General features: G+C 46.7%; 1 protein-coding gene across 7 annotated transcripts in view; it reads left to right on the top strand.

Moving 5' to 3' along the window:
* The window catches only part of RALGAPA1 (Ral GTPase activating protein catalytic subunit alpha 1), a 623,631-nt gene that overhangs the window by 320,824 nt on the left and 283,210 nt on the right, over positions 1-19,597 (top strand). For all 7 annotated transcript variants that reach the window (XM_069209127.1, XM_069209123.1, XM_069209128.1 and 4 more), the window contains 2 exons: positions 5,618-5,728; positions 13,000-13,068. In XM_069209127.1, coding sequence (XP_069065228.1) covers positions 5,618-5,728; positions 13,000-13,068 — 180 coding nt within the window. The remainder of the gene's footprint in view (positions 1-5,617; positions 5,729-12,999; positions 13,069-19,597) is intronic.

Raw genomic sequence — 19,597 nt, 5'->3', positions numbered from 1 at the left:
AAAGTGTGCTGGGATCCTGCTAACCAGGCCCTAGCACCAGTGTTCTTTCCCTAAACTGTACCTTTGTTCCCACAATTGCCACAGCCCTGACACACAGATAAGCAACTTGTAACTGGTACCCCTGGTACCAAGGGCCCCGTGGCCAGGGAAGGTCTTGAAGGGCTGCAGCATGTATTATAACTGGTACCCCTGGTACCAAGGGTCCTGATGCCAGGGAAGGTCTCTAAGGGCTGCAGCATGTCTTATGCCACCCTGGGGACCCCTCTCTCAGCACATGCACACTGCCTCACAGCTTGTGTGTGCTGGTGGGAAGAAAATGACCAAGTCGACATGGCACTCTCCTCAGGGTGCCATGCCCACAACCCACTGCCTGTGGCATAGGTAAGTCACCCCTCTAGCAGGCCTAACAGCCCTAAGGCAGGGTGCACTATACCACAGGTGACGGCACAGCTGCATGAGCACTATGCCCCTACAGTGTCTAAGCCAAATCTTAGACATTGTAAGTGCAGGGTAGCGATAAGGAGTGTGAAAAATGGATTTCTTAACTTGGCGTGAGGGCTCCATTTTGTTCATTTGCTCTATGCTACGAATAAAATTGTATGCCTTTATCACCTGTTTAATTTCATTTGTTGCAGATGTGAAACTTTGTAGATGTGTTCTAGAAATATTATCTCTGTGTTGGAACATCCTGTTCTTGTGCTTTAAAGGTGCTTTAGGAAATGTTTGCTTGAAGGCGTCTGGAAATTGTGACGCATGTATAGTGTGGTAAAGTGTTTTTTTGTTTGACCGCTGCAGCCAATAAAATGCTATCTTGAAGCATAATCCGAATCCTTGTATTCTATCTTGTACAAAGTCAGCCTCTTACAAGAAGAGACTCGTAAATTTATTTCACAGGCGTATATGGTCTGGAAGTCTGTCAAACACGAACTCCACAGCACCATAATGGCTACACTGAAATCTGAGAAGTTTGATATCAAACATCTCAGCACAATAAATCCACACTGATGCCAGTGTGGGATTTATTGAAAAATACACACAGAGGTCATCTTAGAGATGCCCCCTGTATACCAGTCCAATTCCTACTGTTAGGCTGACCAGTACCTGCCAGCCTGCTACAATCAGACGAGTTTCTAGCCACATGGGGAGAGTGCCTTTGTCACTCTGTGGCCAGGAACAAAGTCTGCACCGGGTGGAGGTGCTTCTCACCTCCCCCTGCAGGAACTGTAACGCCTGACGGTGAGCCTCAAAAACTCTAGCCTGGTGTTTCAGCGCCCCAGGGCATCCCAGCTAGTGGAGATGCCCACCCCTCCGGACACAGCCCCCACTTTTGGCGGCAAGTCCACAGGAGGTAATGAGAAAAACAAGTAGGAGTCACCCATCAGTCAGGACAAGCCCCTGAAGTGTCCTGAGCTGAGGTGACCCCTGCCTTTAGAAATCCTCCCATCTTGTTTTGGAGGATTCCCCCAATAGGAATAGGGATGTGCCCCCCTCCCCTCAGGGGGGAGGCACAAAGAGGGTGTAGCACCTTCAAGGACAGTAGCGATTGGCTACTGCCCCCAGACCTAAACACACCCCTAAATTGAGTATTTAGGGGCGACCCTGAACCCAGGAAATCAGATTCCTGCAGCCTGAAGAAAGAAGGACTGCTGACCTGAAAGCCTTGCAGAGACGACTGAGATGACAACTGACTTGGCCCCAGCCCTACTGGCCTGTCTCCAGACTCAAAGAACCTGCATAGCGACGCATCCAGCGGGACCAGTGACCTCTGAGGACTCACAGGACTGACCTGCACCTAAAGGACCAAGAACCTCCTGAGAACAGTGGCTCTGTCCAGAAACAGCAACAAGAAACCAACTTTAAAGAGACTCTCGCCTCACCCCGGAAGCGTGAGTCTTCACACTCTGCACCCAACACCCCCGGCTCGAGTTCAGGAGAACCAACACCGCAGAGAGGACCCCCAGGTGACTCCAATGATGTGGACCCTGTGTTGACTCCCCTGGACCTCCCCAGTGGCTCCAGCGGTCCCCCATGACCGCGACTGCCTGGTAACAAAGGAACCCAATACCTGGACAAGCACTGCACCTGCACCCCCCAGGCCCGAAAGAAACCAACTACCGGTGCAGGAGTGACCAGCAGGCGGCCCTCATCCTTGCCCAGTCAGCTGGCCCGAGAATCCCCCCAGTGCCCTGCCTGCATCGCCAGAGTGACCCCCAGGTCTCTCCATTGATTTCTATCTGCAACCCGACACCTACATTGCACACTGCTCCCAGCCGCCCCTGTGCATCTGAGGGTGTATTTTGTGTGCCTGTTTGTGACACCCCCCCCCTCCCCCCCAGTGCTCTACAACACCCCCTGGTCTGCTCTCCCGAACGCAGGTACGTACCTGCTAGCAGACTGGAACCGGAGCACCCCTGTTCTCCATAGGAGCCTACGCTATTTGGGCTCTACCTTGACCTCTGCATCTGACCGGCCCTGTGTTGCTGGGTGTTTGGGGTTAACTTGAACCCCCAACGGTGGGCTGCCTATGCCCCAGAGACTGAACTTGTAAGTGCTTTACTTACCAGAGAAACTAACTAATACTTACCTACCCCAGGAACTGTTGATTTTTGCACTATGTCCACTGTTAAAATAGCTTATTGCCACTCTTGCCAAAACTGTGTACATTACTGTTTTAATTGAAAGTTCCATATTTACCTATGTCAAGTACCTTACAATTTATGTACTTACTTGAATTCTGAATCTTGTGGTTCTAAAATAAATTTTAAAAATAATGTTTTTCTATATAAAAACATATTGGCCTGAAGTAAGTCATTGAGTGTGTGTTCTCATTTTATTGCCTGGGTGTGTACAGCAAATGCTTAACACTACCCTCCGATAAGCCTACTGCTCGACAACGCTACCACAAAATAGAGCATTAGAATGATCTAATTTTGCCACTATCAACCTCTAAGGGGAACCCTTGGACTCTGTGCACACTATCTCTCACTTTGAGATAGTTTATACTGAGCCAACTTCCTACAGTGGTACTTCGTGCGAAATTTGCATTGCGATGCAAGCCCTTCATTGGATGGTAAATACTGTGTCAAGAGGTCAGTAACACAAGGTGATGGAGTACTGCGCTGGCGAAGCCAAAGCCCTCTTTGTATATTCTAAACAGTTGTTAAAAATAGGTTACGACTGTTGCGTTGTCATCCAGACCTAGAGAGGCTTGGCCGCTTGTGCCTTGCTGTTGGGGCTGTGACTGGCTGTTTGGTTGACTCGGGGAGTGTTTTCTGCAAATACGAGCCCGAACGTTCAACTGATAATGCACAGTTGACTGCACGCGCTACTAAATGCCATTTCAAGTTACAGAGACTGAAACAGTTTGACAAGTCCATGTGTTTACAAAAATACGTTTCTGAGGTCATGTTACCCTGAAAAAAGCAACAGACGCCTTAAAATACTCTGAGACTTAAGGGGAAGGGTCAGTAGCGATAACAACCCAGAGCCCTAGTGATTCTTTCGGCCTCGAGGCCCTCAGATATCTAGGCGCTACCACACTCAGAAGAACACCATTTTAGTTTTGTTCTAGTATTAGCGCCAGGACACCGAAGGTAACAGTATGCTCTATAAAACATCATGAGTTGACAAAGCTGGTGAACACCAGATTGAAGAAAGTTCTTGAGCCATAAATCAAGTAACCGCCCTCCTTCTCGGTCTAGTTTTGGAGTCCAAAAACGACCTTGACAAGTTGACAAGGATGCCTTGGAAACAGGTGCGAAGATCTACTTTCCTGAGGTGTACAAGGAAAAACGAAGGCATTTGTGGATGAATTTAACTTTTTTGCTAATGCATGAGTTCAGTTGTCACTAGATACTGCTTATACAGCAAGTGGTTGCCAAGATGCCTTCTCCATGGATGTTACTTTGGGGACGATTGTAAGGGTTCTGACCACAGGTTTAAACCCAAGTCTGTTTTTTCATAGCGAACAGCTCTTTCGAAAAAACAAAGAATTGTGACAACATGAATGACTTAAGTGAATACCCTTGATTCTGTAAAGTACCTTTCCCACTGAACCTTTAGAAATGGCATCATTAGATGGGGCAATCCATCCCGATACAGTCATCTGTGACATAGCCCCAGCTTGATTCTGTGTAGATGAGCCTGAAGTAAAGATAACTTTATCCGTGTCCAGAATATGGCTAAGTGCGTGTGATTCCACACATTCTACTGTGCTGCTAGCTCTCCCGCTCAAAAGGCCTCTCCATCAGTAGAGGACTTTCTGGGATCCTGACCGCAGTTGGCAGAACAAGTAGGCTTATGACTCAAAAAGGCCCATACTGCATAACTAGTGTTGAGTAATTCCTCCTCCATTGTCAGTGGATAGTTTGAAGTTTCTATATCTAGGGAGATTCAGGAACTAGAGACCAAAGTAATGTTATATAGTAGTTTAAATAAAATATGTATTATCGTAAATGCATTAGCTGTCTTTGGTTTTGTGGCTATTCTTGCATTCCTTCTGAAGGTGTGTTTTGTACCTTCCTGGTGTTTTCTGTTGATCAGTATTTTCACAGCCTTAATGTTGGGTTACATGATGTAGGCTGAAGGTCTGCATCTGGGATTTGAAACGCCGGAGCTGTCCGGGGGTAAGGAGACAGCCACGTAACCTTTTGGGGGAGTGTATCACAGCACATTCTTGTCACCAAGAGCCATAGGGTGGTGGCAGCTTTTATATTCGGTTCACTGGTTAGAGGGAGGATTGTAGCCTAACAGTAGGTTTGAGACTTGGTGTACTGTGTGGCAGACAAGAGATTCACTGGCAGAAATAGCATTACATGGTTATATGAAAACCTGGAACGAGTTCACGTCACATGAATTGTTACAGAGCACGTAATGATCGGATGATGTGTACTGCCATGTCCTCCAATGTTGGATCATCTGGGATAAAATCATTCCTTAATCATTAAATCTTAAATCATTCCTCTTCGTTGTGAGTGGATCTGTGGTGAGAGAAGCAGCAGTGTGTCGAAGTACAGGGTCTGCCATTCTCTCTGTTTGCGGATCATGTGGTCTGGGGTATTGTGCATGTTTTGTCTGGCGCGTTCATGTGCATGCCTGTTTCTTCACATCTGATAATGACTTCTAGTTGCAGATTCCTTACCTTAGAATTTCCCCCAGGCGTCAGTCTGGATCCGGAGATTTTCTTTGAGCAGTACCCCCTTCCGTGCCCTGTCGGCACCACGTCCGTCGTCAGTGTTGTGAGCGCTGCATATGACATCACGGGACCTTTGGTGGCCCCACCCTGGCGTGCTGATGGCAGTTATTTTCTTTCCACCCCAGCCAATACATATCTGAAGAGCTACCCCCGGTCACTTTTTTAGTAGTTCATAGATGAGCTGGATGGCAAGGCTCTAGAGGTATTAGAGCAGGAACAGAAGCTCTTCTGTGCATCACAGGTTAGTCTGAGAGAGCACCAAGGATGGCGGTTTGTGATGGTTTGTTCACTGTGGTACCATGTCCGAATGCAGATATTGTAATCTTTGCTGTACTTATCCAAGGTGTTCATTGATTTCTTTTTTCTACCCTCTTTTCATTGATATTTTTCGTAAACCTGATTTGTCTTCTGTCCTCCTTTCAGTTTCCCAATAAAATGGTAGCACATGTGGCTTGCAGTGTCCTCGGCACACTAATCACCTATGTAGACCAGCTGCAGCTCTACCAGCCTGACCTGCCGCTGAAGATCATTGAGGTACGTCTGAGCATGTGTCCATATCTCAACAAGCGGTCACCGGTGGACAGGACACACTGGGAGGTGGGGGAGGTAGAGAGAGGGAATGGGGCGAGGCTGTGGGTGCATGTGGATAATGTACCAGCTGTCAGTTCGGGGCACTATAGGGCTGACTGGGACACTGCCAGCTTCTAGCTCAGGGTGACAGAGGCATACAGAGAAAGTACAGTCATCCAGCTCAGGGTATCAGTCATACAGTGAAATTACTGTCATGCAGCTCAGGGTAACAGAGTCATACAGAGAAAGTACAGTCATCCAGCTCAGGGTAACAGAGGCATACAGAGAAAGTACTGTCATCCAGTTCAGGGTAACAGAGGCATACAGAGAAAGTACCGTCATCCAGCTCTGGGTAACAGAGGCATACAGAGAAAGTACAGTCATCCAGCTCAGGGTAACAGAGGCATACAGAGAAAGTACTGTCATTCAGCTCAGGGTAACAGAGCCATACAGAGAAAGTACTGTCATCCAGCTCAGGGTAACAGAGGCATACAGAGAAAGTATTGTCATCCAGCTCAGGGTAACAGAGGCATACAGAGAAAGTATTGTCATCCAGCTCAAGGTAACAGAGTCATACAGAGAAAGTACAGTCATCCAGCTCAGGGGATAACAGAGGCATACAGAGAAAGTACCGTCATCCAGCTCAGGGTAACAGAGTCATACAGAGAAAGTACTGTCATCCAGCTCAGAGTAAGGGAGTCATACAGAGAAAGTACCATCATCCAGCTCAGGGTAACAGAGGCATACAGAGAAAGTACCATCATTCAGCTCAGGGTAACAGAGGCATACAGAGAAAGTATTGTCATCCAGCTCAAGGTAACAGAGTCATACAGAGAAAGTACAGTCATCCAGCTCAGGGGATAACAGAGGCATACAGAGAAAGTACCGTCATCCAGCTCAGGGTAACAGAGTCATACAGAGAAAGTACTGTCATCCAGCTCAGAGTAAGGGAGTCATACAGAGAAAGTACCATCATCCAGCTCAGGGTAACAGAGGCATACAGAGAAAGTATTGTCATCCAGCTCAGGGTAACAGAGGCATACAGAGAAAGTATGGTCATCCAGCTCAAGGTAACAGAGTCATACAGAGAAAGTACAGTCATCCAGCTCAGGGGATAACAGAGGCATACAGAGAAAGTACTGTCATCCAGCTCAGGGTAACAGAGTCATACAGAGAAAGTACTGTCATCCAGCTCAGAGTAAGGGAGTCATACAGAGAAAGTACCATCATCCAGCTCAGGGTAACAGAGGCATACAGAGAAAGTACTGTCATTCAGCTCAGGGTAACAGAGCCATACAGAGAAAGTACTGTCATCCAGCTCAGGGTAACAGAGGCATACAGAGAAAGTATTGTCATCCAGCTCAGGGTAACAGAGGCATACAGAGAAAGTATTGTCATCCAGCTCAAGGTAACAGAGTCATACAGAGAAAGTACAGTCATCCAGCTCAGGGAATAACAGAGGCATACAGAGAAAGTACCGTCATCCAGCTCAGGGTAACAGAGGCATACAGAGAAAGTACAGTCATCCAGCTCAGGGTAACATAGGCATACAGAGAAAGAACTGTCATCCAGCTCAGGGTATCAGTCATACAGTGAAATTACTGTCATGCAGCACAGAGTAACAGAGACATACACAGAAAGTACTGTCATCCAGCTCAGGGTAAGAGAGGCATACAGAGAAAGTATTGTCATCCAGCTGAGGATAACAGTCATACAGAGAAAGTACTGTCACCCAGCTCAGGGTAACAGAGGCATACAGAGAAAGTATTGTCATCCAGCTCAGGGTAACAGAGTCATACAGAGAAAGTACAGTCATCCAGCTCAGGGTAACAGTCATACAGAGAAAGAACCGTCATCCAGCTCAGGGTATCAGTCATACAGTGAAATTACTGTCATGCAGCACAGAGTAACAGAGACATACACAGAAAGTACTTTCATCCATCTCAGGGTAAGAGAGGCATTCAGAGAAAGTATTGTCATACAGCTGAGGATAACAGTCATACAGAGAAAGTACTGTCATCCAGCTCAGGGTAACAGAGGCATACAGAGAAAGTACTGTCATCCAGCTCAGGGTAACAGAGTCATACAGAGAAAGTACAGTCATCCAGCTCAGGGTAACAGTCATACAGAGAAAGTACTGTCATCCAGTTCAGGGTAACAGGGGCATACAGAAAAAGTACTGTCATCCAGCGAAGGGTAACCGAGGCATACAGAGAAAGTATTGTCATCCAGCTGAGAATAACAGAGTCATACAGAGAAAGTACTGTCATCCAGCTAAGGGTAACAGAGGCATACAGAGAATGTCTTGTCATCCAGCTCTGGGTAACAGAGTCATACAGCTAAAGTACCGTCATCCAGCTCTGGGCATCAGTCATACAGTGAAATTACTGTCATCCAGCTCAGAGTAACAGACACATACAGAGAAAGTACTGTCATTCAGCTCAGGGTAACAGAGGCATACAGAGAAAGTATTGTCATCCAGCTCAGGGTAACAGAGACATACAGAGAAAGTACTGTCATCCAGCTAAGGGTAACAGAGGCATACAGTGGAAGTATTGTCATCCAGCTCAGGGTAACAGAGGCATACAGAGAAAGTACCGTCATCCAGCTCAGGGTAACAGAGGCATACAGAGAAAGTACCATCATCCAGCTCAGGGTAACAGAGGCATACAGAGAACGTACTGTCATACAGCTCAGGGTAACAGAGGCATACAGAGAAAGTACCATCATCCAGCTCAGGGTAAGAGAGGCATACAGAGAAAATACCGTCATCCAGCTCAGGGTAACAGAGGCATACAGAGAAAGTACCGTCATCCAGCTCAGGGTAACAGAGTCATACAGAGAAAGTATTGTCACCCAGCTCAGGGGATAACAGAGTCATACAGAGAAAATATTGTCATCCAGCTCAGGGGATAACAGAGGAATACAGAGAAAGTACTGTCATCCAGCTCAGGGTATCAGTCATACAGTGAAATTACTGTCATGCAGCTCAGAGTAACAGAGGCATAGAGAGAAAGTACCATCATCCAGCTCAGGGTAACAGAGGCATACAGAGAAAGTACCATCATCCAGCTCAGGGTAACAGAGGCATACAGAGAAAGTACCGTCATCCAGCTCAGGGTAAGAGAGGCATACAGAGAAAGTACAGTCACCCAGCTCAGGGGATAACAGAGGCATACAGAGAAAGTACCGTCATCCAGCTCAGGGGATAACAGAGGCATACAGAGAAAGTACCGTCATCCAGCTCAGGGTAACAGAGTCATACAGAGAAAGTACTGTCATCCAGCTCAGAGTAAGGGAGTCATACAGAGAAAGTACCATCATCCAGCTCAGAATAACAGAGTCATACAGAGAAGGTACCATCATCCAGCTCAGGGTAACAGAGGCATACAGAGAAAGTACCGTCATCAAGCTCAGGGTAACAGAGGCATACAGACAAAGTACCGTCATCCAGCTCAGGGTAACAGAGGCATACAGAGAAAGTACAGTCATCCAGCTTAGGGTAACATAGGCATACAGAGAAAGAACTGTCATCCAGCTCAGGGTATCAGTCATACAGTGAAATTACTGTCATGCAGCACAGAGTAACAGAGACATACACAGAAAGTACTGTCATCCAGCTCAGGGTAAGAGAGGCATACAGAGAAAGTATTGTCATCCAGCTGAGGATAACAGTCATACAGAGAAAGTACTGTCACCCAGCTCAGGGTAACAGAGGCATACAGAGAAAGTACTGTCATCCAGCTCAGGGTAACAGAGTCATACAGAGAAAGTACAGTCATCCAGCTCAGGGTAACAGTCAGACAGAGAAAGAACCGTCATCCAGCTCAGGGTATCAGTCATACAGTGAAATTACTGTCATGCAGCACAGAGTAACAGAGACATACACAGAAAGTATTTCATCCAGCTAAGGGTAAGAGAGGCATACAGAGAAAGTATTGTCATACAGCTGAGGATAACAGTCATACAGAAAAAGTACTGTCATCCAGCTCAGGGTAACCGAGGCATACAGAGAAAGTACTGTCATCCAGCTCAGGGTAACAGAGTCATACAGAGAAAGTACAGTCATCCAGCTCAGGGTAACAGTCATACAGAGAAAGTACTGTCATCCAGTTCAGGGTAACAGGGGCATACAGAGAAAGTACTGTCATCCAGCTCAAGGTAACAGAGTCATACAGAAAAAGTACTGTCATCCAGCGAAGGGTAACCGAGGCATACAGAGAAAGTATTGTCATCCAGCTGAGAATAACAGAGTCATACAGAGAAAGTACTGTCATCCAGCTAAGGGTAACAGAGGCATACAGAGAATGTCTTGTCATCCAGCTCTGGGTAACAGAGTCATACAGCTAAAGTACCGTCATCCAGCTCTGGGCATCAGGCATACAGTGAAATTACTGTCATCCAGCTCAGAGTAACAGACACATACAGAGAAAGTACTGTCATTCAGCTCAGGGTAACAGAGGCATACAGAGAAAGTATTGTCATCCAGCTCAGGGTAACAGAGACATACAGAGAAAGTACTGTCATCCAGCTAAGGGTAACAGAGGCATATAGTGGAAGTATTGTCATCCAGCTCAGGGTAACAGAGGCATACAGAGAAAGTACCATCATCCAGCTCAGGGTAACAGAGGCATACAGAGAACGTACTGTCATCCAGCTCAGGGTAACAGAGGCATACAGAGAAAGTACCATCATCCAGCTCAGGGTAAGAGAGGCATACAGAGAAAATACTGTCATCCAGCTCAGGGTAACGGAGGCATACAGAGAAAGTACCGTCATCCAGCTCAGGGTAACAGAGTCATACATAGAAAATATTGTCATCCAGCTCAGGGGATAACAGAGGAATACAGAGAAAGTACCGTCATCCAGCTCAGGGTATCAGTCATACAGTGAAATTACTGTCATGCAGCTCAGAGTAACAGAGGCATAGAGAGAAAGTACCATCATCCAGCTCAGGGTAACAGAGGCATACAGAGAAAGTACCATCATCCAGCTCAGGGTAACAGAGGCATACAGAGAAAGTACCGTCATCCAGCTCAGGGGATAACAGAGGCATACAGAGAAAGTACCGTCATCCAGCTAAGGGTAACAGAGGCATACAGAGAAAGTACCATCATCCAGCTCAGGGTAACAGAGGCATACAGAGAAAGTACCGTCACCCAGCTCAGGGGATAACAGAGGCATACAGAGAAAGTACCGTCATCCAGCTAAGGGTAACAGAGGCATACAGAGAAAGTACCGTCATCCAGCTCAGGGGATAACAGAGGCATACAGAGAAAGTACCGCCATCCAGCTAAGGGTAACAGAGGCATACAGAGAAAGTACCGTCATCCAGCTCAGGGGATAACAGAGGCATACAGAGAAAGTACCGTCATCCAGCTCAGGGGAAGAGAGGCATACAGAGAAAGTACCGTCATCCAGCTAAGGGTAACAGAGTCATACGGAGAAAGAACCGTCATCCAGCTCAGGGTATCAGTCATACAGTGAAATTACTGTCATGCAGCACAGGGTAACAGAGGCATACAGAGAAAGTACCGTCACACAGCTCAGGGGATCACAGAGGCATACAGAGAAAGTACTGTCACCCAGCTCAGGGTAACAGAGGCATACAGAGAAAGTACAGTCATCCAGCTCAGGGTAACAGAGGCATACAGAGAAAGTACCATCATCCAGCTCAGGGTAAGAGAGGCATACAGAGAAAGTACCGTCATCCAGCTCAGGGTATCAGTCATACAGTGAAATTACTGTCATCCAGCTCAGAGTAACAGAGGCATACAGAGAAAGAACCGTCATCCAGCTCAGGGGATAACACAGGCATACAGAGAAATTACCGTCATCCAGCTCAGGGTAACAGAGGCATACAGAGAAAGTACCATCATGCAGCTCAGGGTAACAGAGTTATACAGAGAAAGTACTGTCATCCAGCTCAGGGTAACAGAGGCATACAGAGAAAGAACCGTCATCCAGCTAAGGGTAACAGAGGCATACAGAGAAAGTACTGTCACCCAGCTCAGGGGATAACAGAGGCATACAGAGAAAGTACTGTCATCCAGCTCAGGGTAAGAGAGGCATACAAAGTACTGTCATCCAGCTCAGGGTAACAGAGGCATACAGAGAAAGTACCATCATGCAGCTCAGGGGATAATAGAAGAGAAAGTATTGTCATCCAGCTCAGGGTAAGAGAGGCATACAGAGAAAGTACTGTCATCCAGCTCAGGGTAACAGAGGCATACACAGAAAGTATTGTCATCCAGCTCAGGGTAACAGAGGCATACACAGAAAGTACCGTCATCCAGCTCAGAATAACAGTCATACAGAGAAAGTATTGTCATCCAGCTCAGGGTAACAGAGCCATACAGAGAAAGTATTGTCATCCAGCTCAAGGTAACAGAGTCATACAGAGAAAGTACAGTCACCCACCTCAGGGTAACCGAGGCATACAGAGAATGTACCGTCATCCAGCTCTGGGTAACAGAGGGCTTGTAGTAATAGTGCCAGCTCGTTGCTCAGGTTTGCAGAAGCAGATGGAAAGAGTACCCGCTCTTGGTTCAGGGGTAGGGAGGAGAGACGAGTACACTGCTGATGCCCAGCTCCTTGTCATAGATGCTGATAGAGGAAGTGCTCGCTGTGCCAACGCACAACAATAAAATCGCACAAGAATAATGCCAGCTTAGAGGAGTATGGGCTACCAGTGGGTACCATCAGCTTGGCAAGTGGAGATACGAGGAGAAGTTGTTGGCAAGGCATGAGGGATACAGAGAGAAGTGGCAGCACAGAGGACACCAGGAGAATGTGACCGCTTAGAGAATAAGGGAAAGACAGGGAAAGTAGCAACTTAGTAGGGACTAAGGGGCGGGGGGGGGAATTACCAGCTCTGTGAGAATAGGACCACATGGGGAAAGTGCCAGTTCCAGTGGCATGAAGGACACAAGGCTAGTGAGCATCTTGTAGGCCAGGTGAGCATGGGCCATGGGCAGAAATTGCCAACTCCCCAGCTCGGGGACTAAGACACCGCGGCAGAGTGCCAGCTCAGGGGAAGAAGGGGCACAGAGGCAAAATGCCAGCGTAGGGGAGTGAGGACATAGAGGCAACCTGCCAGCTCGAAGGAGGGATTGACTCATGAGAACAGGGTCTGCTCCAGGGCATACGATGCATATGGTAACGTTCCGCAGCCAAATAAGGAGAGTACCTGCGAGTACTTCTCATCCTCATTCAGTGGATCTGCTTCTTCACAGATACTGATCGCCACGGTGACCCATCTGTTACCGAGCACCGAGGCCTCTCCTTATGAGCTGGATAAACGGGTAAGCCAGGGGTCTGCCGGGGGCCTGGGGGCATGCAAGGCTGTGGTCTGTGCAGAAAGAGAGCAGGTATTGAATGGGCAGGAGTGAGAGTGTCGGTCAGTCCGTCATGTCAGTCCAGCAGAAGCATGTTTGTGAGTCAGTGCAAGCTTCTGGTTGGACATGTAAGGATGGCAGAGTCTTTGAACACCGTGAACCAGCGGTTTGAGGAGTGAGCATTGTCATGTCCTTGATTCTTCACTTTTGGTTTGTCTGGCGCTTGTTTTTTAGTTGCCAGAGCCCCATAGTAGTTTATAAATCATCCTTTGTTTTGTTTCTGTAGCTCTCTCTCTCACTCTGTCTCCCACATCCCACAACGAGGTCTATACAGTTATTCCGGAAACAGATTAATGGAGTGAGGTTGGCGCAGTACCTCCCTCGGCAGGAGGGGCCAGTTGTGTCTTCACTCGCAGCTCAGGAGAGCATTGATCTGCAAAGTGCTGCTCTTTCATCTCAGGCTCTTGCATCAGGCATTTCCGAGAGGAATGGAACAGGAATCCAGATCATACCATGACCCAGTCCTGAAAGAGCCGCCCTGCACTTGAGACAATCTTTAGGAAGCTGTGTATTTAAGTATTGCAAACTCTCCCATTTGCAAACTGTGCTGAATGCTGCTGTCATGATCCAAAGGTGCTGTTGCAAACTCACGTCAGCTGCCACTACTTTTAGGAAACTGTTGTGGTCACCGGTTGAGGCTGGAGTAACACTCTAGGCCATTTGTGAAGTGCATTGTCAGATCGATAGAATAGCTCTGACATTCATAATAAACTAAAATATTACATCCCCCCCAACACCCTCGCACTCAGGAAACTTCAAAGGCTCTGGGTAAGACAGAAAGGGAAAGGGAGCCCAGATGTTATCTGTCTTGGCCCTGTCAAACTGTTTAAGAACCATCCCCAGGCTAACCACCTAGGCAAAAAAAAAAAAAAAAACCGTTTTGGAAACAGAATCTGTAGATAATCATGACTATATTCCTGTTCTGCCATTCCATTTCACCTGGTGTCAGTGAAGCAATCACGTTGTCGCTGGACAAACTATATTTGATTACAAATATTTATTTCCCACTTCTCCTACTCTTCCTCTTCCTCCAAGAACCACCACAGCAGACGTTTCTCTTGGGCTTCCGGCCAGTGAGATGACTATGGGCAAACTCATCCATCTTGCCTTTTGCGCTTAGCTCAGACTGGTCATCCTGCACTTGTGAATAGTAGAAGACCGCTCAACGATCAGGATCCCTTTTTCAATTTTTACTGATCTTTACAACCAAATACAGACAGAAAACCATTTATTGTCTGTGTTTTTAAATGTGAATAAAACATAAATTGGGTGGCTTTTTGAGTGATTCTTAATGCTCTCTTCCATGAGTGTCGGGCCAATAGCTTTGTGGATTAATGGGTAAAGGAGTTAAAAAAGGAAGGACTTTTACTACAGAGGCTTGAACAGCAGTAGATACTGCACAAGGTTGATAATGAAATGTCCTTATTTTCATATAAGTGCATTGATTTATCTTCTGCAGGTGTCCATATCACTGAAACGTGGAGGGCATTCAAATCAAAGTGCATATTTATCAGATAGATAAATGTGAAAATATACCTGAATCAGCTTCATTTTTTTCACAACCTAAAATAAAAATGGATAAATTAAGCAAAACAATGAACATGTATAAATACAGATAGAAATGTCAAATGAAGAAATAAAAACAAAAGCGGGAGCGCTAGTCGTAGACCACCTTTCTGCGGTTGATCTCTAGAACCATCCACAGAACATCCCGAGTGCCATAGATTGGGGAACACACAGCCTCCATAGGAGCCGTCTGCGGTTGTTATGAGTCTTCTTAAGCTCACAATTATCCGAACTGTGGTTGGAAATCTTAGGGGAGGGTGAAGGACAGGAACATGCCAAGCCCTCTAACTGCCATATTCATCTCAGTCACTCTCAATTCTTGGTTTTTGTTTGCTTTCCTCACTTGGTACTAATGGCACCAACAGAGACACAGCTTTTAACTGCATCAAGGCTGAATACTGTTAAAGATTGAGTACGAGCTACTTATGATTAAAACATTTTGATGAACATGTAATACTGAATTGTTTTTAGAATGAGTGTTGCAAAGTGACACCTTTTTGGGCTGTCATCTCCAGTTTTTTCATCTTGGATTTTGAGAGGGAGGACAGTGTGGGATTGTTTGCAGGTGGGCAAACAGGAACAGCTGCAAAAGTGGGTAGGGTTGTCACCTTGAACTTTTACCCAATTGATTAGAGAGTGCCCAGGAGTCACCCTCACCCACTAGCTAGTGCCAGGCGTAAATTCCACACCCCAGGACACCACCTCAGAACACTTACTGGACCTGCAGAAAATCATAAGTGGACTGAACCTTGTGCCTGTGAGCTGAGAAGAGCCCTGAAGGACTGGACCTCTTCCTTTTTGTACCCAGGACAAAGTAGTGAACTCCAAGAGTCAGTCGGCTGATCTCCTATATGGCTACGAGGACACAGCAAGCTGCAAGAGACCTTTTCTTGGAAGTGGCCAGCTTAACAGTGACAGTTGACCTGGACTTGCTCTTTTGCCTCTTGCTGACATATTGAGAGTCTCTAAGTGTCTTCCTTGAGGTTCTACAGGGCTATAGAAGTGTACTCCTTTGGTTGTTTGGTCACCGGAAGAAAGCTTGGAAACTTTGAAACATTTACTCAAGAGCTTCTTGGGACATGTGAGAAAAAGTATCCAACCACCAGTTTCACTAAGTTTGATTAAATGTCAGCTTGGCCCGTCAAGGCTTCCCTCACTTCTGAAAAAAGACTAAGGGCCTGATATAGATTTTGGCAGAGGGGTTACGCCTTTGCAACGGTGACAGATATCCTGTCTGCCGAAATACCATTGTTTTCTATGGTATTTAGATATTGGCGGTTGAGATATCCGTCACTATTGCGACGGGCTAACACATCTGCTAAGATCTAGATAAGGCCCTAAGTCCATTTCCGCTTTTGGACTTAAAAATGTTCTGTGAGAAATCTCCTAAATACCAGGGTGCCCACCCTGCTTTAAGTATCCAACCTTTGGTTCCACACCGGCGACTACAGTTTTAGAAGCGGTGTTCCCATGGAGGATTTTTCTTCTAAAAAAGAAAATGACAAAAATCCCTTTTTGCGTTAGGACGGTATAGACTTCTTCAAACTGTTTGAGTTCAAGATTTTCTCCAGGACCATTCCACTTGTATCTGATTGCAGTCAGCCTCAAATTGCACCTAACCCCCGAGCTACCTCTTCCATAGACCATCATTGGTGTTACTCCAGTATTGGAACTTTCATAGATTCACATGCTTGAATCATTCCCCGTCGTTGAGATGGGAGCCCTGGTACATTTAATTATGTAGTATTAACAGAGGCTTAAACCTAAAGGCCCTTAGGCCTCCCAGTTTAGCAATCTATCAGAGTTATTTTAAGAAAAAAGGCCCAAACATCAGGGCCCACCAATCAGGTGACACCACCCTTTAGTACCTTCATAAGAGAAGTTCCAAATCCTCAGATTTTCTACCACACGTCATGCTAGGGACTCTCCTCTGAGATCTGATCTTCACACCTTTTGGAAAAAATTCAAGGTTATACCCTTCACAACTAATTCTGACTGATTGCTGATAAGGCCTCCACCATGTCTGATGAGGAAAAGAAAGGCTTGTTCAGATCCTGCAAGACCTGTGGGGAAAAAGAGATTACACTCTGAAGACCCTCAGAACTGCGTATGCTACCTTTACCCAGACCCCTCTGCCCAGGACTGCAAGGCATGTCTCACCTTGTCTTCTAACACCCTGAAGGACAGAGAGGGCAGATTATTAATGTGGCTGCAAAAACTTAAATCTAGAGACAACCCAGTCTCTGATTCCGACAGCGATGATTCTTCCAGAAAGTCATCTAAAAGACCTAGATCTCCTCGCTCAAGGTCTTCCTCATAGGAGCCAAGGAAGGCCTACAAAAAGGCCACCTCAGGGTCTTACAAAGGCCGCACCCCTTCCTCATCACCTCCCAATTCTCCACAAAAGGGGAAAGAGGACATGTCAGCAGTTCAGAAAGCCCTACAAAATAGTAATCTGTGCCTCCTCCTAAGTCTGCTGAACCATTTAAAAGGCCTTCCTCTGCTCCTACAGTTGACAGACCACTGGCCGAAACTCCACAGTCGACGACATCCTCATCGACGATGGCAGCAGCGAGGCCCATTGACGACAGTTTCTGGATTAATACCGTCAATGGTGAGTCATCCACCGTCGACAAGGACAACGGCACCAACTTCGTCGACAAAGACCTACACTTTGTCATTGTCTGACTGTAACCTCGGTCTCCTCAGTGCTGTCTTCATCATCGACGGTAGCTTCCACCACGAAACCATAGGCGGTTAAGATTTCAATGTGGACAACATTGACGACTGCTCAGGTCACGCCGTTGACAAAGGCGTCTACAACTCTGTCGACGAGGGAAAAATTGAGCAGGATTCAGGAACCAGCAAGAATTACTCCGAAGCATACTTCTTCTAGTAAGATAACCCCTCTAATTCCAATACGTCTCTTGGAGGGTGACGACAAATCTGATGATAAGGGTCCATTTGGGACAGCTCACAGACCCTCACAGTTAAACGTAAAGTACCAGTAGACGACGAGGAGTACAGCGAAGCTTATGATCAGTACACTACTACGCAGGTGATCAAGCATATCAAGAGGATTTGTATATGCCAAACTCTGTAATATCTGACCTCAGAGCGATGCTAGCTGACTACAGTAGGCTCTTTCCTGCTACAGAACACATGCAACATCATCCTCCTTCATCGCCTGTTTCTCGGGTAGCCACCCTGCATCAGAGACCAACCACTCTACCGCTGTCGAATGTGGCCACACACCGGATGTGACCCTACCTCAGGAGACTGACATATCGGAAGGAGAACACGAGGAAGGTGAGCTCCTTGACAACTATTCGGAGAGGGATGAGTATATTATTCCAGCTCCTCCTTCTCCTCCACCTTCAAAAGTAGATTCACCTCCAGAGGACATCGGAGGATTTCACAATCTTATGGAAAGGGCAGCTAAGCGTTTTGCACTTCCAATGCCGTCCAAAGAAACTGATTGTTTTTAATGACTTTAAGGAACCATTTCAGAAGTCAGTACGCTCCTTGCCACTAGTCAGTTACATATCGGAGGAGGGTTAGAGGGTTATGCAAAACCCAGCTACAGTCACAGCAGTGCTTCCACGCTTGGATAAAAAGCACAAAGCACCGGAAGAGGCCTCTGCATGCTTGACTGGTCACTCCCACCCAGGTTCGGTGGTAACGCAAGCAGCCCAAAGATCCAAAAATCTCTCTGCATCTCCCGACAAAGAGGGTAGACGTTTAGACAATATTGGTAAAAGATTTTCCTCAATGTCTAGTCTCACTATAAGAGTGGCTAACTCCCTGGCAGTGTTAGGCAGATATGATGGGCAATTATGGGCTGACATCGCCCCCATATCTTGATTAGTTGCCGGAGGACATTAGATCAGAGGCTAGAAAGACATTGCATGAGGGAGAACTCACATCGGCGGAGATAATAGATTGTGCGATAGACATAACCACTACTGCGTTTCGTCAGCTTGCAGGTGCTGCTGTCCTCCGAAGACAAGGTTGGCTGAAGGCCACATCATTCCGTCTGGAAGTGCAGAATAAGATACTAGATGTAGGAAGCTGGCCCTTTTGATGGTCAAGCACTGTTCGGCAAACATATTGACAAGGCATTGCAGTCGATTAAATCTGACATAGAGACGGCAAAAGCTTTGGGAACACTTCAGTTTTGTAAGCCTTCCTTTCGAGCCACAAGAGAGCGTGGAATGCCTTCATTTAGGGGAGGCTACCAGCAATTCAGATATCCGTTGTTTGCATTCTCCTCCCAGCAATTTTGACAGCATTACACCCAAAGACAGCCTCCGCAAGCGGTGTACAGTAGGTCTACCACCAGGGAATGCTCAGCTCGTCCAACTAAAGACTCTGCTCGCAGAGCATGATGTGTCCAGGGCTCCAGCTGCCCCCAGCTACCTGCCCCCAAATCTAGGCAGAAAGATATCATTTTTTTCTCCAGCAATGGCAAACCATAACATCGGACAAGTGGGTCCTACAGCTGGTAAAGTGTGGGCATACACTGGAATTGGTCCAAATGCTTCCTCCCAATCCTCCTCGCAGAACGTCACCAAAGTATCTACAACAACTCGAGAGAGATCAACAAAATGCTTCTCAACGGCGCATAAGAAAGGGTGCCCCTGTCACAGCGAGGAAATGGATTCTACTTCAGATTCTTCCTCATTCGCAAAAAGTGGAAAGACTGGGGACCGATCCTCAATCTCAGAGAATTAAACACCTACTTGAGAAAACAGTTGTGCTGCTTGATCACCCTGCAGGACGTCCTTCTTCAGTTGGACCAGGGAGACTTTGTCTACCCTAGACCTGAAGAATGCATATATCCACATCCCAATTCACCCAGCCCACAGAC

Source organism: Pleurodeles waltl, chromosome 9 (assembly GCF_031143425.1).
Source record: "Pleurodeles waltl isolate 20211129_DDA chromosome 9, aPleWal1.hap1.20221129, whole genome shotgun sequence".
NCBI classification, from domain to species: domain Eukaryota; kingdom Metazoa; phylum Chordata; class Amphibia; order Caudata; family Salamandridae; genus Pleurodeles; species Pleurodeles waltl.
The sequence above is the reverse complement of the archived record's forward strand: the minus strand, read 5'-3'. Positions and strand labels throughout refer to the sequence as shown.